The following is a 16145-nucleotide window of genomic DNA, read 5'->3' as shown; positions in this document are numbered from 1 at the left end:
TCGGGCTTTCACTGCCTTTCTATGAAATAACACCAGAAAGCGCGGTTAGGATGAATCGAGCTGGAAGTAGGAAACGTTTTCAAACGCTCCCCAAGCTTCCCCTTGCCACAGAGTGGACCCCGGGACTGATGCCGTGGAGGGAAGGCAAACTCTGCTCAAAATACTCAGTACCGTCCCTGCTTGAAACATCTTTTTAAAGAGCTCAACGAAAAGCAGTGCAGTCCTTACGGAATCATCTTCTCCCTCTGGCTGTAAATATCCCCATGGTAACAAGCGATGGTATCAGACAGACAAACGAGCAGCAGCAGAGGAGGCTGAATGAAACCCTTCAAACACGGAGTCTACAGAAACGACCCGGGACGAGCCACTCGGAAGACACACACCCTGCAGACCTTATCACAACTGCTGCTCGAGCCCCCCCCAACCCCGAATCGTTCCCATCTAGCCGTTCATCCTCCACAAAATTTTTTGGCTTTACGGTATTTTTAACAGACGAAAAAAAACAGCACAGGTAATTCAGGGATATTAAAGATTCCCGGGCCCCGAGTCCGCTGCGATGACCCATTTGGACCCCATCCAGCACAGAGACGGAGCTGGCAGAGCTCTGGGTTTGCAACCACGGCCAGCCCCCAGGTGCCAGGAGGGGAGAGAGGGGCCTGGCTCAACAGACTGCAGGATTCCCAACTGCAGAGGGGTATTTTCAGACACGGACTTACACAGTTTTCAGGCGTGGAGCTGATGCCTTTTAATACACGCGCGCGTGTGCTCACCGAAAGAGGTTCAGTAGCGCTACCGTATGACTTCGGACACACACAGCTCAAGTCGTCTGCGTAGATGGGTAACATCGCCCTAAATCGAGAGAAAGAACTTGGCACTAACTTCCCGCGTGTGCGAAACGATGAGAGTTAAGGAAAATGAGGTGATTCACGTGAGCTGTCAGAGGTCAGCGATGGAAGGAGAGAGCAGCCAGGAGCTCAAACCCCATCTCACGCGACTTCACTTCTAACACGATGTTTAGAAAGTTGTCCCGACATACCCAGGCATTAAAGACAGACCTCATTTGCCACAAATCGGTTACAGGTTTCTTTAACAAGACAACTTCAAGATCTTCTCTTGCCTGTAAGCAGCAACACTTTACCATTCACATTTCGAATGTCTAATAATTTGGGTTGTTCTCACTTTTAACTTCTATCCGTTTGAGCAAAGGGAAGTCAGAGGTTTTTCTCCTTTTGCACACACGTACTCAGTTCCTGGGTTTGGAGCCGTGACGAGCATGTTTGCTATTGCTCTATGGAAGGAAAATGCTTCTAGTCAAGACACCCTCCGGTTTAAAAAAAGCGCTTTAAACGATTTCTATTGACAGTGGAGTTTGCTGTTTCTCCCCACCTTCCTTATAGAAGACATATATTGAACCAGCCCTGACTGCTGCGGTTACAGCCTCACAGGCTTATTAATCTCACGCACGGTAACTCAAAAGCAATTAAGATCCCCAAAGATTTCCTGGTAGTGCCCCAATTTCAGCAGTTCATTCCAGTTCAACACCGGATCGAAAACCATTAGGAGCTGCCCAGACACAGGGCCGCTCTGCGCAGGGGACACGGCTCACATCTCTCCATCCCCGTCAACCTCTTCTTGCTGTCACTCCCCTCCCCAGGACACTTCGAGTAAGTGACCATTCTTGTCCTACTTCGGATAATTTGCGTTTTACCTCGCAGAGAACAGGCAAGCTCACTTAGCTTCTATTTTGAGGACAGACAAACTTCCAGGCTTTTTCATTTTTATTGGATGCTTCCAACTTTATATCTAATAATAAACAGATACTCGTATTTCCATTGTTCCATTCATATCCGCACGTAGTTCAGCCATTCTGTCACATTAAAACAATAAAAAAAAGCACAACTGAAATAAAATAAATTTGTAAGCTGGAAAAATACATTATAAACTTATATTCAAGAAACATTCTCTTTATAATTAAATACCTACTTGTAATAAGTAGGATTTAAAGAAAAACTTGATTTTCATTTTTTAAATAGGTGGCCTTTGCGTATACTTTTATCATCTCATATGTACAGCCCCAACCAGTATCTCTGCCTACCTGTGACAGAATACCTGAAACAAAACAAAAAGACACTGAAAAGGAGTTTTTCCAACAAAAAAAAAAAAAAAAAAATCAATATTAATTTCCCAGGAAAATACAGTATAATCAGAACTTTAAACACATGCTTCCCTCATCTGTATTAAGGCCTAAGAGACAGATGTGCTTTAATAAAAGCAGACAGTATGAAGAAAAGTCCTTCCACTTTTCTCTTCAAATTCCTGTAACAGCTCGTCTATTTCATTTTCCATGTCTTCTGTGTGCTGTATCTAGAAAAGAAGAAAAAAAAGAAATACTAAGCAACCAGACTCCAAGGATACCATGTAGTTTAGAAAACTGTAATAATTCAATGCTTTTGGCTTACTGTGAAATCTGAACCAGCAGGCTGCCCCGAAACGGTGCAGCGCTGGGCACTTTATTGAGATCCCCAGCATTCCCAAATGTATATATACTCCCCATCGTGTTTATCTGCATATCCTTCCTTCTCCAGCCCACTGAACTGGCACTTAACGAGTACTTTGTTGAGGAGGCAACATCCATCCTCGCTAGGTAACAAATGGAAGCTTCAGAATAGCTACAGGCACACCGAACAGATGGCTAAAATTTCAACTCCTTGAACCCTCTTTGGCTTTTTGAATCTGGAAAGGATTTCACACCAGAATAGATCACACAGGCTGGAGTTTAAAAAACAAAAAAAAAAAAAGCCTGTTGCCGCAGCGGAATAGGTGACCTCATCAACTTGCCCACTGTAAAAGGACGGGGATCCTTCCTCTGTTCCCTCGACAGTCACATCGACTGGTCTGAGCGCAGCTTATTTCAGTCCTGCTTCAAGAGCTACGGCCCCTGAACGCGGATGGCAGAAGGCACCGGTTTTTCCTTCCACATCACGCACGCAGCAGGGCGGGACTATTAGATAAACCTGTATCGGATGTTTTTCAAGTATATCGTGACCCAGAATGCAAGCTGATGTTTAAATCCCACATGTTACAACTGGTTTTTTTTTTGAAATGGATGTTTTTGCCGTAAACAGCGTTCTGAGTATGGGCTCAACGTGCGCGGTGCTTTGCAACGCTGCTTTTCCCATCAGCTATCGGCGCAGTGGTTTTGAACGCAAAGACCCGGCATCCACTTTGGAAGCCGTGAACTCGGTTACAACCCATCGGTTTGCACAACAGCCCCAAAAATAACCACAGGAATCAGGAAGCTTGCGTCTCTCGACACGGATTTTACTGAAAACAACTTTTGCCACGTGCGGCACTTGAAGGAGGACGAAGCAGGGCCCCCGCAGGCAACGAGCCCGCTCTACTTACACACTGGCAGAGCTCGCAGATAAGGAAAGCGCCCAGGGTGGCCTCCTCGTGGTTATCCTGGATGTCCACGTTGATCACATGTACCGGCTGACACGTCTCCTGCTCTCTGGAATTTAAATCTAGTTGAAAACAAAACACACGTAACAGGAAAACTCTGGGTGGAACGGCACCATATTTTACACAAACTATTCGTAAGATTTTAAAAAGATACGTAAGATTTAAAAAAAAATAAACATTGCCCACCTCTGCCTTCTCCAAACTTGTTTTTGGAAAAGTGTTAATTTAACATTATCCTAAACAATAGTCCCTCTTATTTAAAAAATGAGGGATAGATTTTTGGAAACAAAAGAATTCAGTTTTGTGGAAGGGTCACGACGGCTTGTTTGCCCCGCTTGAGAAAAGTTACTGCTCACCTTACTCTGAGAGTCTTTAAAGACCAAGATCAATATTCTCAAAAGTCAAGAATGATTTTGGGCATCCTCATCTGGAGAGTTTTAACAGTTTATTTTTTCAAAAAAAGCACTGTACAGCCAACACTCATCGGCAAACCTGTTGAGGCCTCCATTTTAAATGTCAGCTGTCACATCTAGAGCCATTTGGTGGCACTCAGGCCTTCTTCTTCTCATTGGTCAATCATGAAGGGTGTTACCATGAAGTCAAGACACATGAACAACCGGAAAATTAGGAAGCGGTTGCTCTTCACCTCCTTTCCTCGGGACACTCACCTAAAACCCCAGAGCGAAAGCTGCTTTCTTTGCGAGACGTGCTGAACTCGCTGGAGATCCATTCAAGCACCAGGGCAGCTGCTCTCAGAACTTACCGATACATTTCAAACGCTTAAAGATTCAGAACACTCGGCTTGCAGAAGCCCAAATGTATCGTGCTCTGTATGCAGTAAAATTACTGAAAATGGGTTCTGTTTTACCTCAAGCCAGGACAATTGCTTGTGACATGACCACTGAGGACTGAAGGGGCAAGGCAAGAGCATTTAAATTGTGTGCATGGTAGTCATTCCGTTGGCTGGTCTTTCAGGGTAAAGCAAAGACCTTAAACCTCAGCTAAGCCTGTACCTGGCATTTCCAGAGGCAGGGCTCCCAGCCCAGGAGCTGACTGAGTCATTGCCCAAACCCCATGACTCTGGCTGAGCTCACGCCGCGCTCCTTGCATTGTGTTCGTGCAGAACCCAATCCCCAGCTGAGATTCTGCCGGCATCTCTCACTGACTCATTTAAGGGCAAAGCCGTAGCACGTTTTCAGTGCACTAACCACACTCAAGAACAGTTTCTCCACCTGTACAGGAGGCATTTGTCGGGGATAAACTGCTTGGCAGGTCACGGGGAGTCTTCCGCAGACAAGGCAAGGGAAGCTGCATAAGGAAGACGGCTCGGATTTCACCCATCAACCCAGGGTGAAAAAGTGGTCTTAAAATTGCTATACATACACATTCTGTGTAGCTGCCTACACCAGCATCTTTTAGAAATAAGTATCCGGCCATCATTTCTCTGGTACATAAAGTCTAAGTCAATGGACTGGAGCTCTTGCCCCTGCTGGTGTTCCAGCAGCAGCAGTCAGTGGAGACAGGGACGTTTCCAGATTTGTGAAGGACTTCAGGAAGGAGAGGGGGGGGAAAAAAAGCACTCAAAGGTAACTTGGTTTATGAGTTCAAGGTCCTTACCTTCTACTACTTGATCATAGACTCTTTCTTCACACGTTAGGATCAAATCAAAAACATCTTTGCAGTTCTGGAATCTTTCTGGTCGTGGCTTGATTCTCTTATTTCTGTCCAACATGTGTAAAATCCCATTCTGTGTGTATCTGAAGTTGCTTGAGTTAAGTACCTTTACTTTAAGAAAAGTCATGGTTTTGAGCAAATGACCAGTACGAGTTAAATTATTACTGTATCTTTAAAATAAGATTCTTTCTGTTTGCAAATATAAAGATCAGCGACCGCTAAATGGATTCCTACGGTGGCAGCAAGATCCCCACCCGGGTAATTCATGCAGCTCCTGGTGTTCAGAGACCTGTCACTGTCATTAGTACAATGGCGGAGACAGCTTTAAAAGGCCCTCATGAGTTCCTCAGAAGGACAACTTTTCTTGGGCAACTATTTTTATATCCATAATGCTTAGAACACACAGACTTAGCTGTTTGCGTGAGCAGGATGTCCTACATTCACTTAAGTCACTGCCCCTCACTCCAGGGGCCTCTGTCTTCAAAGTCAATTATATGGCGTTTCTGGTGTCACCCGCACATCTGTATGAAGTCCCAACTCAGGCCTCAGGTTTACGCAACTGAATGGCCAAAGAAAATTAAATCCATCACAGAAACCTTGTTCCTTAAAAATATCCCAAGATATATAAACGGGAATGAAGAAAAACACTGACTTTATGCCTGTCAGAACTTCAGTCGCTGTGTGAAAGGAATCTGTTATGCTGCTCGGTAGCTATATTTATGCTGGTGCTGTAACCCTGAGGCTCGAATTTACACCCTGTATCCCCCCCTTTCAGACGGGATTCGCTAATCCCACTGTCTTCTCAGCCTTCTGGGACACGGTGTTTCACCAGGAGCACCCCAGGGTTGACAGTCACAAATCTGCTCACTTGACTAAAACCAAACTCCCTCCGGAGGCAAAGTTTCATGGGTGAATTAGGAATACCAGGAAAGGCTTGAATTAAGGAAGTCTGGAAAATGATGCATCTTTTCCTTGCTGGGAAGCAGCAGTATTTTTAGCCATCTAGATATATATTTTTAAATTAAAATAGCGGTAAGGGTAACAGTCTATAATTTCTTGAGATAAGAGAAGGATTCTGAGGAAAAAAAAAAAAAACAACCAACTTTCCATCATTAGTAGCAAGACGTTAGAGGTCATCTTGGCTTATTTCCTTGTTGAAAAGGTCGTATATGTACCTAGCAGGTATCTTAATTCTTTTCAGAGAATAGTCCTATTCTTTTGTAGCAAGAGATCAACAACTTTCTGTCTGCCTTTCTGCGGTTGCCCTCTGGTATCTCAAGTTCTGCTGCCCCGGGCAGCCAGACCTCCACCTGCTAATCTATAATCTTCAATTAATATATATAATTAATATATAATCTTCAAAGTGTTCTTCAACAGTTTTCAAGCAAACGGCCTCCAAAGCTTTTAAGTCTTTCAAGTGTTTAAGCTACATTAAAAATTAAACCCATTTTCTACCTGTAAGAGTCTCCTTTACATGGAAAATACATTCAGCGCGATGTGTCTGCATCATTGCGCTTTACTACTTGACCCAAGAAAATTTCAATTTTGAATCACAAACCAAATGACAGATCGTTTATCACAAATATATGCTGGCAATTCTCTCAGCCAACCCACTTCTCTTCAGGTCACCCCCAAGCCTTTTACCACTCTTCTTTCCCAAAAGATTTCTCCCTATATAACTAAAGAATTGTCCTTTATAGCCCAAAGCTCTCTCCCAAGCAGCTCCTGTACACCAGCACCCACTGCTTCCTCACAGCACCCCGGGAAACTCTCCTTGGGTTTGTCATGCCTGGAAAAAAAATCCACTTCGGTGGAGCTATTTCAGACCTCTGGTTATTTGCAAAGCGTGAAAATGATTGCAAAAGCCATTTTCAAAATACTTGTAAACATCTGGCTGCGTTGCTTTGTTCCGTTTGAAGGCGAGCCCTTTCTGGGCTCTACAGTCCTCCTTTCTACATCATGCAGCTCAAGGAAAAAATCCACAACATCCCACACACTTTTTTGGGTTGGTTTTTTTTTTTTTCCCCCTCCCCTTTCTAGGATAAAATGTTGCTGGCATCTGTCCCCTAGCTTTCCTGACTGAGCTTGGAGACAGAATTACGCATATTCAAAAAACCCACACAGTCAAGCTTTCTGCTTCACAGTCGAGCTTTCTGCTGCCAACTTACAGCTATTTTTTTTCCAAGGGTCCATCTGCCTATAAAAGGAGACTGAAATACGCAGTTAGGATTCATGACACTTTCATATTTGGTCATATGTAATCTCTTTCACCTGGAAAAAAAGCAGCATGGCATCCTTTCAGCAAGCAGGGGGAGGTGATCTGCATGAGCATTTTCAACGCATAATCCTAACCCGGCTTCTTTATCTTCATGAGATCAGGAGAATGCAAAGATATTACGACTTATTAACGGTTTCCACTATACTGCCAGATGTTGAATCATTTAAATCAGACTTTGCTTCCCTTCCAACTGATTTCACCTCCACGCTCCCTACCCTGTACCTCTCTGCTCTTTCTTTTCAGCAGTCACTTCTTCAGAAGGCACTCACTCGACTTCCACCCGGCGTTCAGTGCCGTTGTCTGGCCATAGCAGCCTGCTTAACTCTACCACGCTCAGAAAGGCAACAAAACACGCAGACATTGATCTAGGAGGCCTTCACCTACTGCCAACTATTGGTACAGTAAATCCATCACATTATTGCAGTGAGTCCAATTCAGATATCACCTTTATTGGAATAACTATGCTAAACAGATCCACGATATAATGAAATTTATGCATGACAACTCAGTGATGGAACGACTTGATGTAAAAAGGAGATGTTGCATTACAAGTTGTGTTTTTCCAACAGACACAGCATCGTGGCTCACTCTTACGGACACAGCTATACCCAGCTATTTCCATTGTTACTGACTGTGCATTCTCTCCATTTACTTAAGGATATCCTGTAACAATGCACTGATGAAAATATTTTTTAAAAAATAATGAGTTGTGCGTGCGTGTGCATAGATTAAACCCCTAAAGCTTTCATAGTTTCTGCTACCCAAATTTAAAATTCCTGTCAGACACTGGAAATACTTTTACCATCCACTCGATAAGTCTCTGCCCAGTGCACACGGCTAAGCATCCTTCACCCCTCTAATCAGTTTGTCAGCAATTAGCTCACTGACAGGACCTCGAGAATGCTGTTAGCTACGAGCACTAACTGGAAGATGCGTATTGCCGAGAGAGTACAGTCTCTTCCCCCCTTTTTCCAGCCCCTAACAGACCCCACAGCCACCGCTCCGCTTTCACTCAGAAACCCAGGGCACGGACAAAGCGAGAACAAGCAGGTTTTACCAACTGCACGAACAGCAGCAAGTAACGCTGATGCGTTCTCTCTTCTCTCACACTCAGGTTTGCTTTTGCAGATGTCCCTTTCATCAGAGCGTTCGCTTTGAACCGGGCACTTCAAAGCCACTATTACGTGACAAAAGGATGGCCAGAGAAGTCAGCCAGTGCAACAACTGCAAAGAAAATACCAGCGATCCACAATATCCTCTCTCTAAATGCCTTTCCCCCCCCTCACAGCAAGTTTAAAAGTTCTAAAATACCAAAACGTTTCAGAGTTTGTCAAGTCCTCTCCAAAAGTCTCTACTGAAAGCAATTTCAATTAAAGATACTGTATAAACTGTTCTCCCCAAGCAGTAGTTAAATTCAGAAGAAGTTTTACAGAACTGAAAGTCTATTTGCGGGTTTTACCCGTCTCACAGAGAAGTAACTGTTTAATAGTTCCACTTCTCAAAATGCGAGTAAGTCTTGGTAAAAACTGTGAACTTTTGTTGAAGTGAAACTGGCTCATGGGAGAGCATCCACAGGGTAACGTAGATAATCCTGAGCAGCAGAAGTGTTTTCTTGTTCAATATATTCTCATAATTCTTCATACATGATGATTAATTCCTTGCTCTCCCCTCCCCAAACCTGCACTGTATGTCATAAAACCTACAATAAGGATAAAATTTTAAAAAATAAAAGTTTTCCCTACCCCACAGAATACTATTTTTCAATGTCCATATATCCCACTCCCTTGCTGAAACACAACCACGACAACCGTGTTGCTTTCATAAATGTCCCAATTCCTGTTCTGCTGATGGTGTTTCCTGTGCAGCTGATGAGAGTGGCAAAGATTTGGTGCTTACCAGACTATGAAATTCAGTAAAACGTGGATTGCTGGTTTTGCTAGGAAATTGGATCCTCAAACCTGAAAGATATTTCTGGCTATAATTTCGCAAGAGCTACTGTTGGAAATCCATTACGGAAAAAAATCCAGGGGGCAAAAAATACATGCAGCTTTTGCAACATCAGTCAGCCCCTTACGACTGTATGATGACCAGCTCTGTCAGAGGTCAGCTGGGTAAAACATGTTAAAAAGAAGTGACAGGCAGATTTAGAACAACGACGACAACAAAAATTACTCCTACGTATGCTACACGTTATTCCATTCAGGTGCTAGGAAAATTAATTGGAAAAAAACCAACCCCACTCAAGCACATGCTCTTGATTATTTACACTCCCTCCTAATTAGGCTTTCCAGGGTCTGGTCTGTAATTTTGTAACTGTTAAAGTCGTATTGAATATGCTCATACAGTTATATAAAAATCACTCATGGTGTAATTAATTTTTTTAATGACTCAAGCGTTAGCACTATCTCCCCATTTATACCTGTGAACAACACACTCATTCCTTTGTTTAGCCATATTCGAGACCAGCAGTTATTCCAAGTTCTATTTCAGAAGCCAACTTTTTAGGGAACTAAAGATGGTCTTTAAAACAACTTGTAAGCCTGTCTATGAGGAATTAAAGGGAGCCTGGGCATGCTCTTCTTCACACCAAACGGCTAGATCTAGTTGGCAAGTGACATGGAGTTTCTCTGCAGGAATAGACAGTACCTTTTTTTTGACTTTTTAAAAAAGCTCCTGGATAAAATATGGCATATTCCCTAGAGAACTACACATGGAGACTAACTCCCCCAATACCCCAATGTTAAAGCAGACTGCCAGCACCTGCGAGTATGAAATAACCTGCATTAATAAAATAGCCAAATGCATCAGATTTGACTTTCCATTAAGAAGAATTCTGCCCCGCTCCCCCCCACAGGACGTGCTACCTGGGTGTCACACCTAACCCAGCCTTAGACCGTCCGTCACTTCCAGACCTCGAGGTTTATGTCGAAGACACTTCTCAAGTAGAAGCGCAAAGAGGCCAGCAAGAAGAAAGCAAGCTCAGAAACAGAAGACAAGATTACAAAAAAGTACTGGCTGCAACTTGAGCAATTTTATCACCAAACAAGCTTATATAAAATTATGTAGGAAAATCAAGTTTTATTGGCATTAAATAAAAACAGATACTCTTGTTAGGGCACAAAGGATATGGCAAGATACAGGGTACAGAAAGCAACTAGTCTGCACAGAAGTTATTATGGGTTATGTTTAGAGAACCTGTACTTGAGGTTGACAAAAAGCAATAGATTAGCAAAGAAAAAAACAGGAGGCTTTGATAAATCCCGAGATCAGACAGTTAAAGGTTGAAAGCAGCACGCGGCACAACAGTAGACACAGTCAGATCCGTCAGAGTACAAGATCACTGCCGCTCTTCCCAGAGCGGCAGGAATCAAGAATAGCTATTAACTTCACTGGGAATAAATCTAGTCAATGCTGAGGGTTTTTTCCAGTAACTAGGATGATGGGGCCCCACCGACCACCTCAGTTTTGAGATGCAACAAGACCGCAAAATTCTGAATGGGAAATTCAGAAAGACAGGATGGACTAAAATCAGAGTTGGACACAGCCAGATGAGTTCTGTTTCCCACTAAACTATTGTTTTGCAGAGCTCAGCGGCCAGCCGCAGTCAGAATGTTCTACTAATTCAGCAGAGAGCTTTCAACAGCAGTTGTACCTCAGAGCTTGACATTCAGGAACGGACAGACAGGACTGACCACCCCCTTAAGCCATCTAAGTTCCACGTTTATAAAGGCACGTGTACTTCAGAACTTGTAAAACATCACCTGGATACCAAGCACAACGTGAGAAACACAAGCAAGAAAACCAGATTTCGTGCCTACTTCTTTACACTAACATCTCTCAGCATATGGTGCTGCGTTTTAAAACAAAGGCTTCCTTGTTTTCATTTCTTACCACTATTGCTTACAGAGCTGCGTTTTAGTGGTGGCAATTATTGCACCTAGACAAGTGACTTTCAGAAGTATTTTTCCTACTTTAAGAAGTTTAGAATTCAACCATGCAGGTTTAGAAGGCTGTATGTAAATATCTACATCTAAGGTCACCAAGGTAGAAAGTCTTCCTTGATAGTTGGTGAAAAAGAATCTGGCATACCTGTGGCCTAGCTGATCTGTTTTAATTCTTCCACCCTCCAGGAAAAAAAAAAAAAACAAACCAAAAAACAGTATCTAAGTTATCCCTTTCTCTCCTCTTGGCATAAGGGCATCCAACCAGGTGCCACCAAAATGACTAGTCTGCAGATGACTAAACTTAGATGAGGTAACTGTTGCCTTATACAATTTACATACCAATATACTGACCTACTAAAATTAAAATCCTGTACAATAAAAAAAAAAAAAAAAAAGAGATCTCTTACTGATCAAAGTATTCTGTAAGTTTCATTTTAACTCCCAGGTGAAACTGAAAATGAAATTCACAAGCGATTTGTGCTGAAAGTTTTGGGGCATACGAATAATTAGTTACATTGTCATCTAAAATATAGTAGAGACCAATTTATTAAACGTAATTGGGCAAACTACATTTGCTAAAATGTATACACACTTTTTAGGAAGAAAAAAAAAAAAAAAAGGTCTTTAAAGTAATGGCTGGCCCCCAAAGCTCTTACATCTTCAAACAAATCTGACGTGCTGATTATTCATTCTGGGGCAGCTGTCATCATACTCAAACACTGCAATTCTTCTTGGCAAATAAGCAGCAGCAGAGCAGGATACTTCTCCCACTAGTACGAATGGCAACTGCAGGTCTCTCTTACATATCTTAATTTATTTATTAGTATCTGTATTACAAACAGAAGATACGTTGTGTTAAACCTTGCTGGGCAAAATGCCTAGGGACTAGACATCTCCCTAAAGGAAGCGTGGGAGGGGGTGAGACTGCCCGACCTTCTTCCACCTTCAGAATCACTTCCTTTTACAGGGAATAAAAGACTGAAAATGGGCACCTCCAGCTCTACTTTCCAACCAACTGCAAGACCTGCCTATATTCCACATCCAGAGTGCAAATTCCCTTTCGTTTGGGCTTGAAATTGTGTGGTTTTAGTACAAATCAGAGTTTGTTCGCAAGTCTTTTGTGGCTCTATGTCACTTACAGTCTTAACACTGAGAATATGACACACCAAAATATCACAAAAATCCTAATTTGGGTTAAATAACGTTTCTGATAACTTTTGTGCCTGCCCAAGTGACTTGCAAAGAATTGAAGTGTCACTGTTTTTTTCATTGCTAAGGACAACCATGTAGCATTTCTAAACTACAAGCTGATAAAAATCCAACTAGGCACACTCACAGCAGTTGGCCCAAACCTAAGAACACGCTAGCCGTGCTTGTTCCTCGAGGCTGGCTGAGCCCGAAAGCTGAGGGCCACATACCCACACGTCACTGAAAGGAGGAAAGATCTTTAGTTGAGCCTGGAGCTTACATGCCAGACGGTGTCCTGATGGAGCTGAACAGCTGAAACTCTATTTGATGAGACTGGACAGACAGAAGCTGTCGAAGGGGAAAGGACAGGGAGCAGTGGCAAAGTCCACCGCCAAAGAGCTGGAGAAGGGATCTCACAAACATACTGGGAAGACAAGGATACCAAAGACAGAACACAACAAGACCACTTCAAAGATGTGGCACGTTTGACTATGCCATCAAAGAGCTGACTATGCACTTCATCCGAGTGTGTACTTCAAGAGGAGTTCAGTTTTGATTGCCGGGATCTACAGTGTCTTGGTCACTCGGCAAGAGAGCTCAAACTACGGGAAAGTCCAGTACGTGACACGGACACGTAACAAAGGAATAGAGAAACCACTGTCAGGAGCAGCAGGCAAGCAAGAGGGAATCGTGAAAGGGTTCACAAGTATCACACATTACTTTCGGATGCTCTTCTCAGGTTTAGAAACAAGTGCTGGACTGCAGAAGCTGAGCAGCAAGCGTCATAGGATGGGGCGGGGGGAAGTACTCTGAGGTAGCTGTGAGGAGAGAGGTGTGTGAGAAAAACATTAGTCATTCCATTCGATGTCTCAGAGAAACAGGGTCTGCAACAACTATTTACAAATTGGTTTCCATTGATGTCATTGCTTTGTATGGTAGCACTCCAAGGAAATTTTCAACTAAATAGCTATAGCTGGATAGGGTAACTGAGATAAAGCAAAACACCAGCATTACAAAACTTAAATTAATTAAGCCATTTCATTTAACACACTTGGGAAACCTGAGAACACATTCATAAAGACAGCAGGACCACTTTTAAACAGCAGCATGCAGAGCAAGAAACACGCTGGGGGAGGTCTGCAGCAAACACTCCTTAGCCCAACCCTACAAACGGGATACCGAAGGAGGAGGATGTGCTTAATCCACGGTCTGATTAACAACTAATTTTGCAAAGCTCACATACGCACAACCTGTGCGCCTTGGGTAAACACTTCTCACAACAAGCCCTTCTCACACTCGTCGTTAGCGTGTCTCTATTCTTGCATTAAATTCTAAAGATGCCAATTCTGCCACCGGGCAGGAACGAAGCCAGAACACCTTCTCCCCCTCCCCACCCCAACTTACTATCTTCTGAAAATACAGTACTTTCACCGCTTTGGGTTTCTCCCTGACATGGTATCGATGCTATGCCAATGAGTCTGGCCATGGCAGCCAGACTATCTGAACTTCTTTCACGCATCCTGAAAACAGAGATTTCAGTAATTAATACTACATCAGATTTTAACACTACTTTGACTACCTTGTATCAAATCAGTGAAAAATAAGTACCCCATAAAGTAGCAGCATCACATTTGGGAAAGGTTAGCATTTAAATGCGTATTTCTATTTATATTACATGCCCTCTTTTGCTTTCTCTCAGAAGCGTATTGCAGAAATTTTTCTTGAAAAGAGCTCTCCTGTATATGAATTTCTCAGGGCTGATTGAGCCCTATCTGGGATTTGAAGCCCTTCAGACACTTCTTGCACGTACACTAGCAGCATACATGAACAAGATCTTCCAATAAGAATTCCATGCCAGCAACTATTCTCTATACTGAGTGGGATTTTTATAAATACAGTTGTGTCGGCCAACTTGTTTCTACCAAGTTGGAAAGTAAGAACCTGGCACACACCTCTCCTGCTGCTCCTATGCTAGACTGCTGATTTGCACTGCTAAATACTTCTTTATATGTTGGTCCATTCCTGAAACCTTGCTATATTTACTCTAGTTGAAAGAGGATCCCCAAGTGCCAGAAAAATTCTATTTTAAATACATAGAAGGATATATGCTATCCTTCACAAAACACTGAGATCCAACTAATTGTGCCAGTGCCTGAAGCACGCGCCTGCACGCACTGTTGTGTACTCTAGGAGTACAAGGAGGATGACCAGCGTAAAATGGTAACAATGGCCATCTTGTTTGGATTTCTCTTACCTTCCACATTTTTCTGATCTTCCCTCTATCAAGATGTGGGTTACTGATCATGTTTCCCAATGCATCCAAAGTTTCCAAACGGTCTTTCATTGCTCTCCGTTAGAAGTTTTCAAAACGCTCCTCTGTAAGTAGCTGAAAGATGCTTTACGCCGTACTATCTGGACATGGGGGGAGCTACGCAGAAGTGAGTTTTCAAAACACTCAGTGGAAGCAGGTGACATATAAGGCACCTCAGATGTAGATTATCAGGAAAATTTGGCACAGTTCACTCAATTTCTACAATTTGTACCTTTGGCAGTATTGAGAAATTTTTTAAAATCAGAGTCATTAAACAAAAATGATGAAACATCAAAATCCCACTTGCTCTTCCATACCCAAAAGGGTTAAAAGATTTGTCTTACATGAACATAACTTGATCATTCTAGAGACAAAAGCATCAAAATTAATTGCTAAAACTACAAAGATTTATTTTTTCCCAGTAAATTAAAAATCACATTTCTTTCTTCACAATAGTATTTTTCAAAACTATCTTCTATTACTTAAGCTGTTGGTTTTGCTGTAAGTTTCTAGATGCTTTAGTAAAGGTAGAAGGTACGATTCCACAAGAATCAATTAGACAGAGCTGCTTAACTTGGAGCTTTAGTAAGACGCAATGCTGGTAGCAAAATACTAACTTTGCTTAAATGGAAATAGATGTGATTTAGACCTAAAAGCTCTACCATTTTAAAAGGTGGTAGACATCACACTAATACTTCATACACAAAGTTGAAGTAGAAAATGCTGCAAGATAAAATGCTCTGACAAAAAAAATCCTTATCTTTAGTTACAAATCCAAGAGCGAAGAACAAGAAGGGGTAACATATATTTGCAAAGTTTGTGTGGAAATATGCCTTCAGTCTGTTAAATATTTTCATTATCTTTCTGCATATCCAAGAAAAATGGCACAAACATCCCTTCCGTGCCTGGAGGGGTTCAAGGCCAGGTTGGACGGGGCTTGGAGCAACCTGGGCTGGTGGGAGGTGTCCCTGCCCAGGGCAGGGGGGTGGAACTAGATGGTCTTCAAGGTCCCTTCAACCCAAACCATGCTACGATCCCAGAAGTCAGGCACAGAGGTTTTACTGTCTTGCAACTGAAGCTAGTTGCAGAAATTACAGTCATTACCCTGAAGATGGAAATTCTTTTGGAAGCAATGTAAGAAAAGAAAATACGTATAAGCATCCCTTACACTGGCACAGAAGTTTTGTGTTAATCCGAGGTAACCTCTTCAAGGCAAGAAACAGTAGCACTGGCACTTCTCTCCCCTCACTGAAGTCCAGGATGAAATTGCCAAACTAGGACCAAACAT

The 16145-nt window shown here is 42.6% G+C and overlaps 1 protein-coding gene across 1 annotated transcript in view; it reads right to left on the bottom strand.

Moving 5' to 3' along the window:
• Positions 1 to 1760: 1760 nt before the first annotated feature.
• Positions 1761 to 16145, bottom strand: part of SSU72 (SSU72 homolog, RNA polymerase II CTD phosphatase) — a 28296-nt gene continuing 13911 nt past the window's right edge. The window contains exons 3-5 of the mRNA XM_054222210.1: positions 5080 to 5219; positions 3406 to 3524; positions 1761 to 2364 (exon numbers count right to left, since the gene is read on the bottom strand). Coding sequence (XP_054078185.1) covers positions 2263 to 2364; positions 3406 to 3524; positions 5080 to 5219 — 361 coding nt within the window. The 3' untranslated portion in view covers positions 1761 to 2262. The remainder of the gene's footprint in view (positions 2365 to 3405; positions 3525 to 5079; positions 5220 to 16145) is intronic.

This window comes from Rissa tridactyla, chromosome 16, assembly GCF_028500815.1.
Source record: "Rissa tridactyla isolate bRisTri1 chromosome 16, bRisTri1.patW.cur.20221130, whole genome shotgun sequence".
Taxonomy (NCBI): domain Eukaryota; kingdom Metazoa; phylum Chordata; class Aves; order Charadriiformes; family Laridae; genus Rissa; species Rissa tridactyla.
This window is presented reverse-complemented; position numbering and strand designations above follow the sequence as displayed.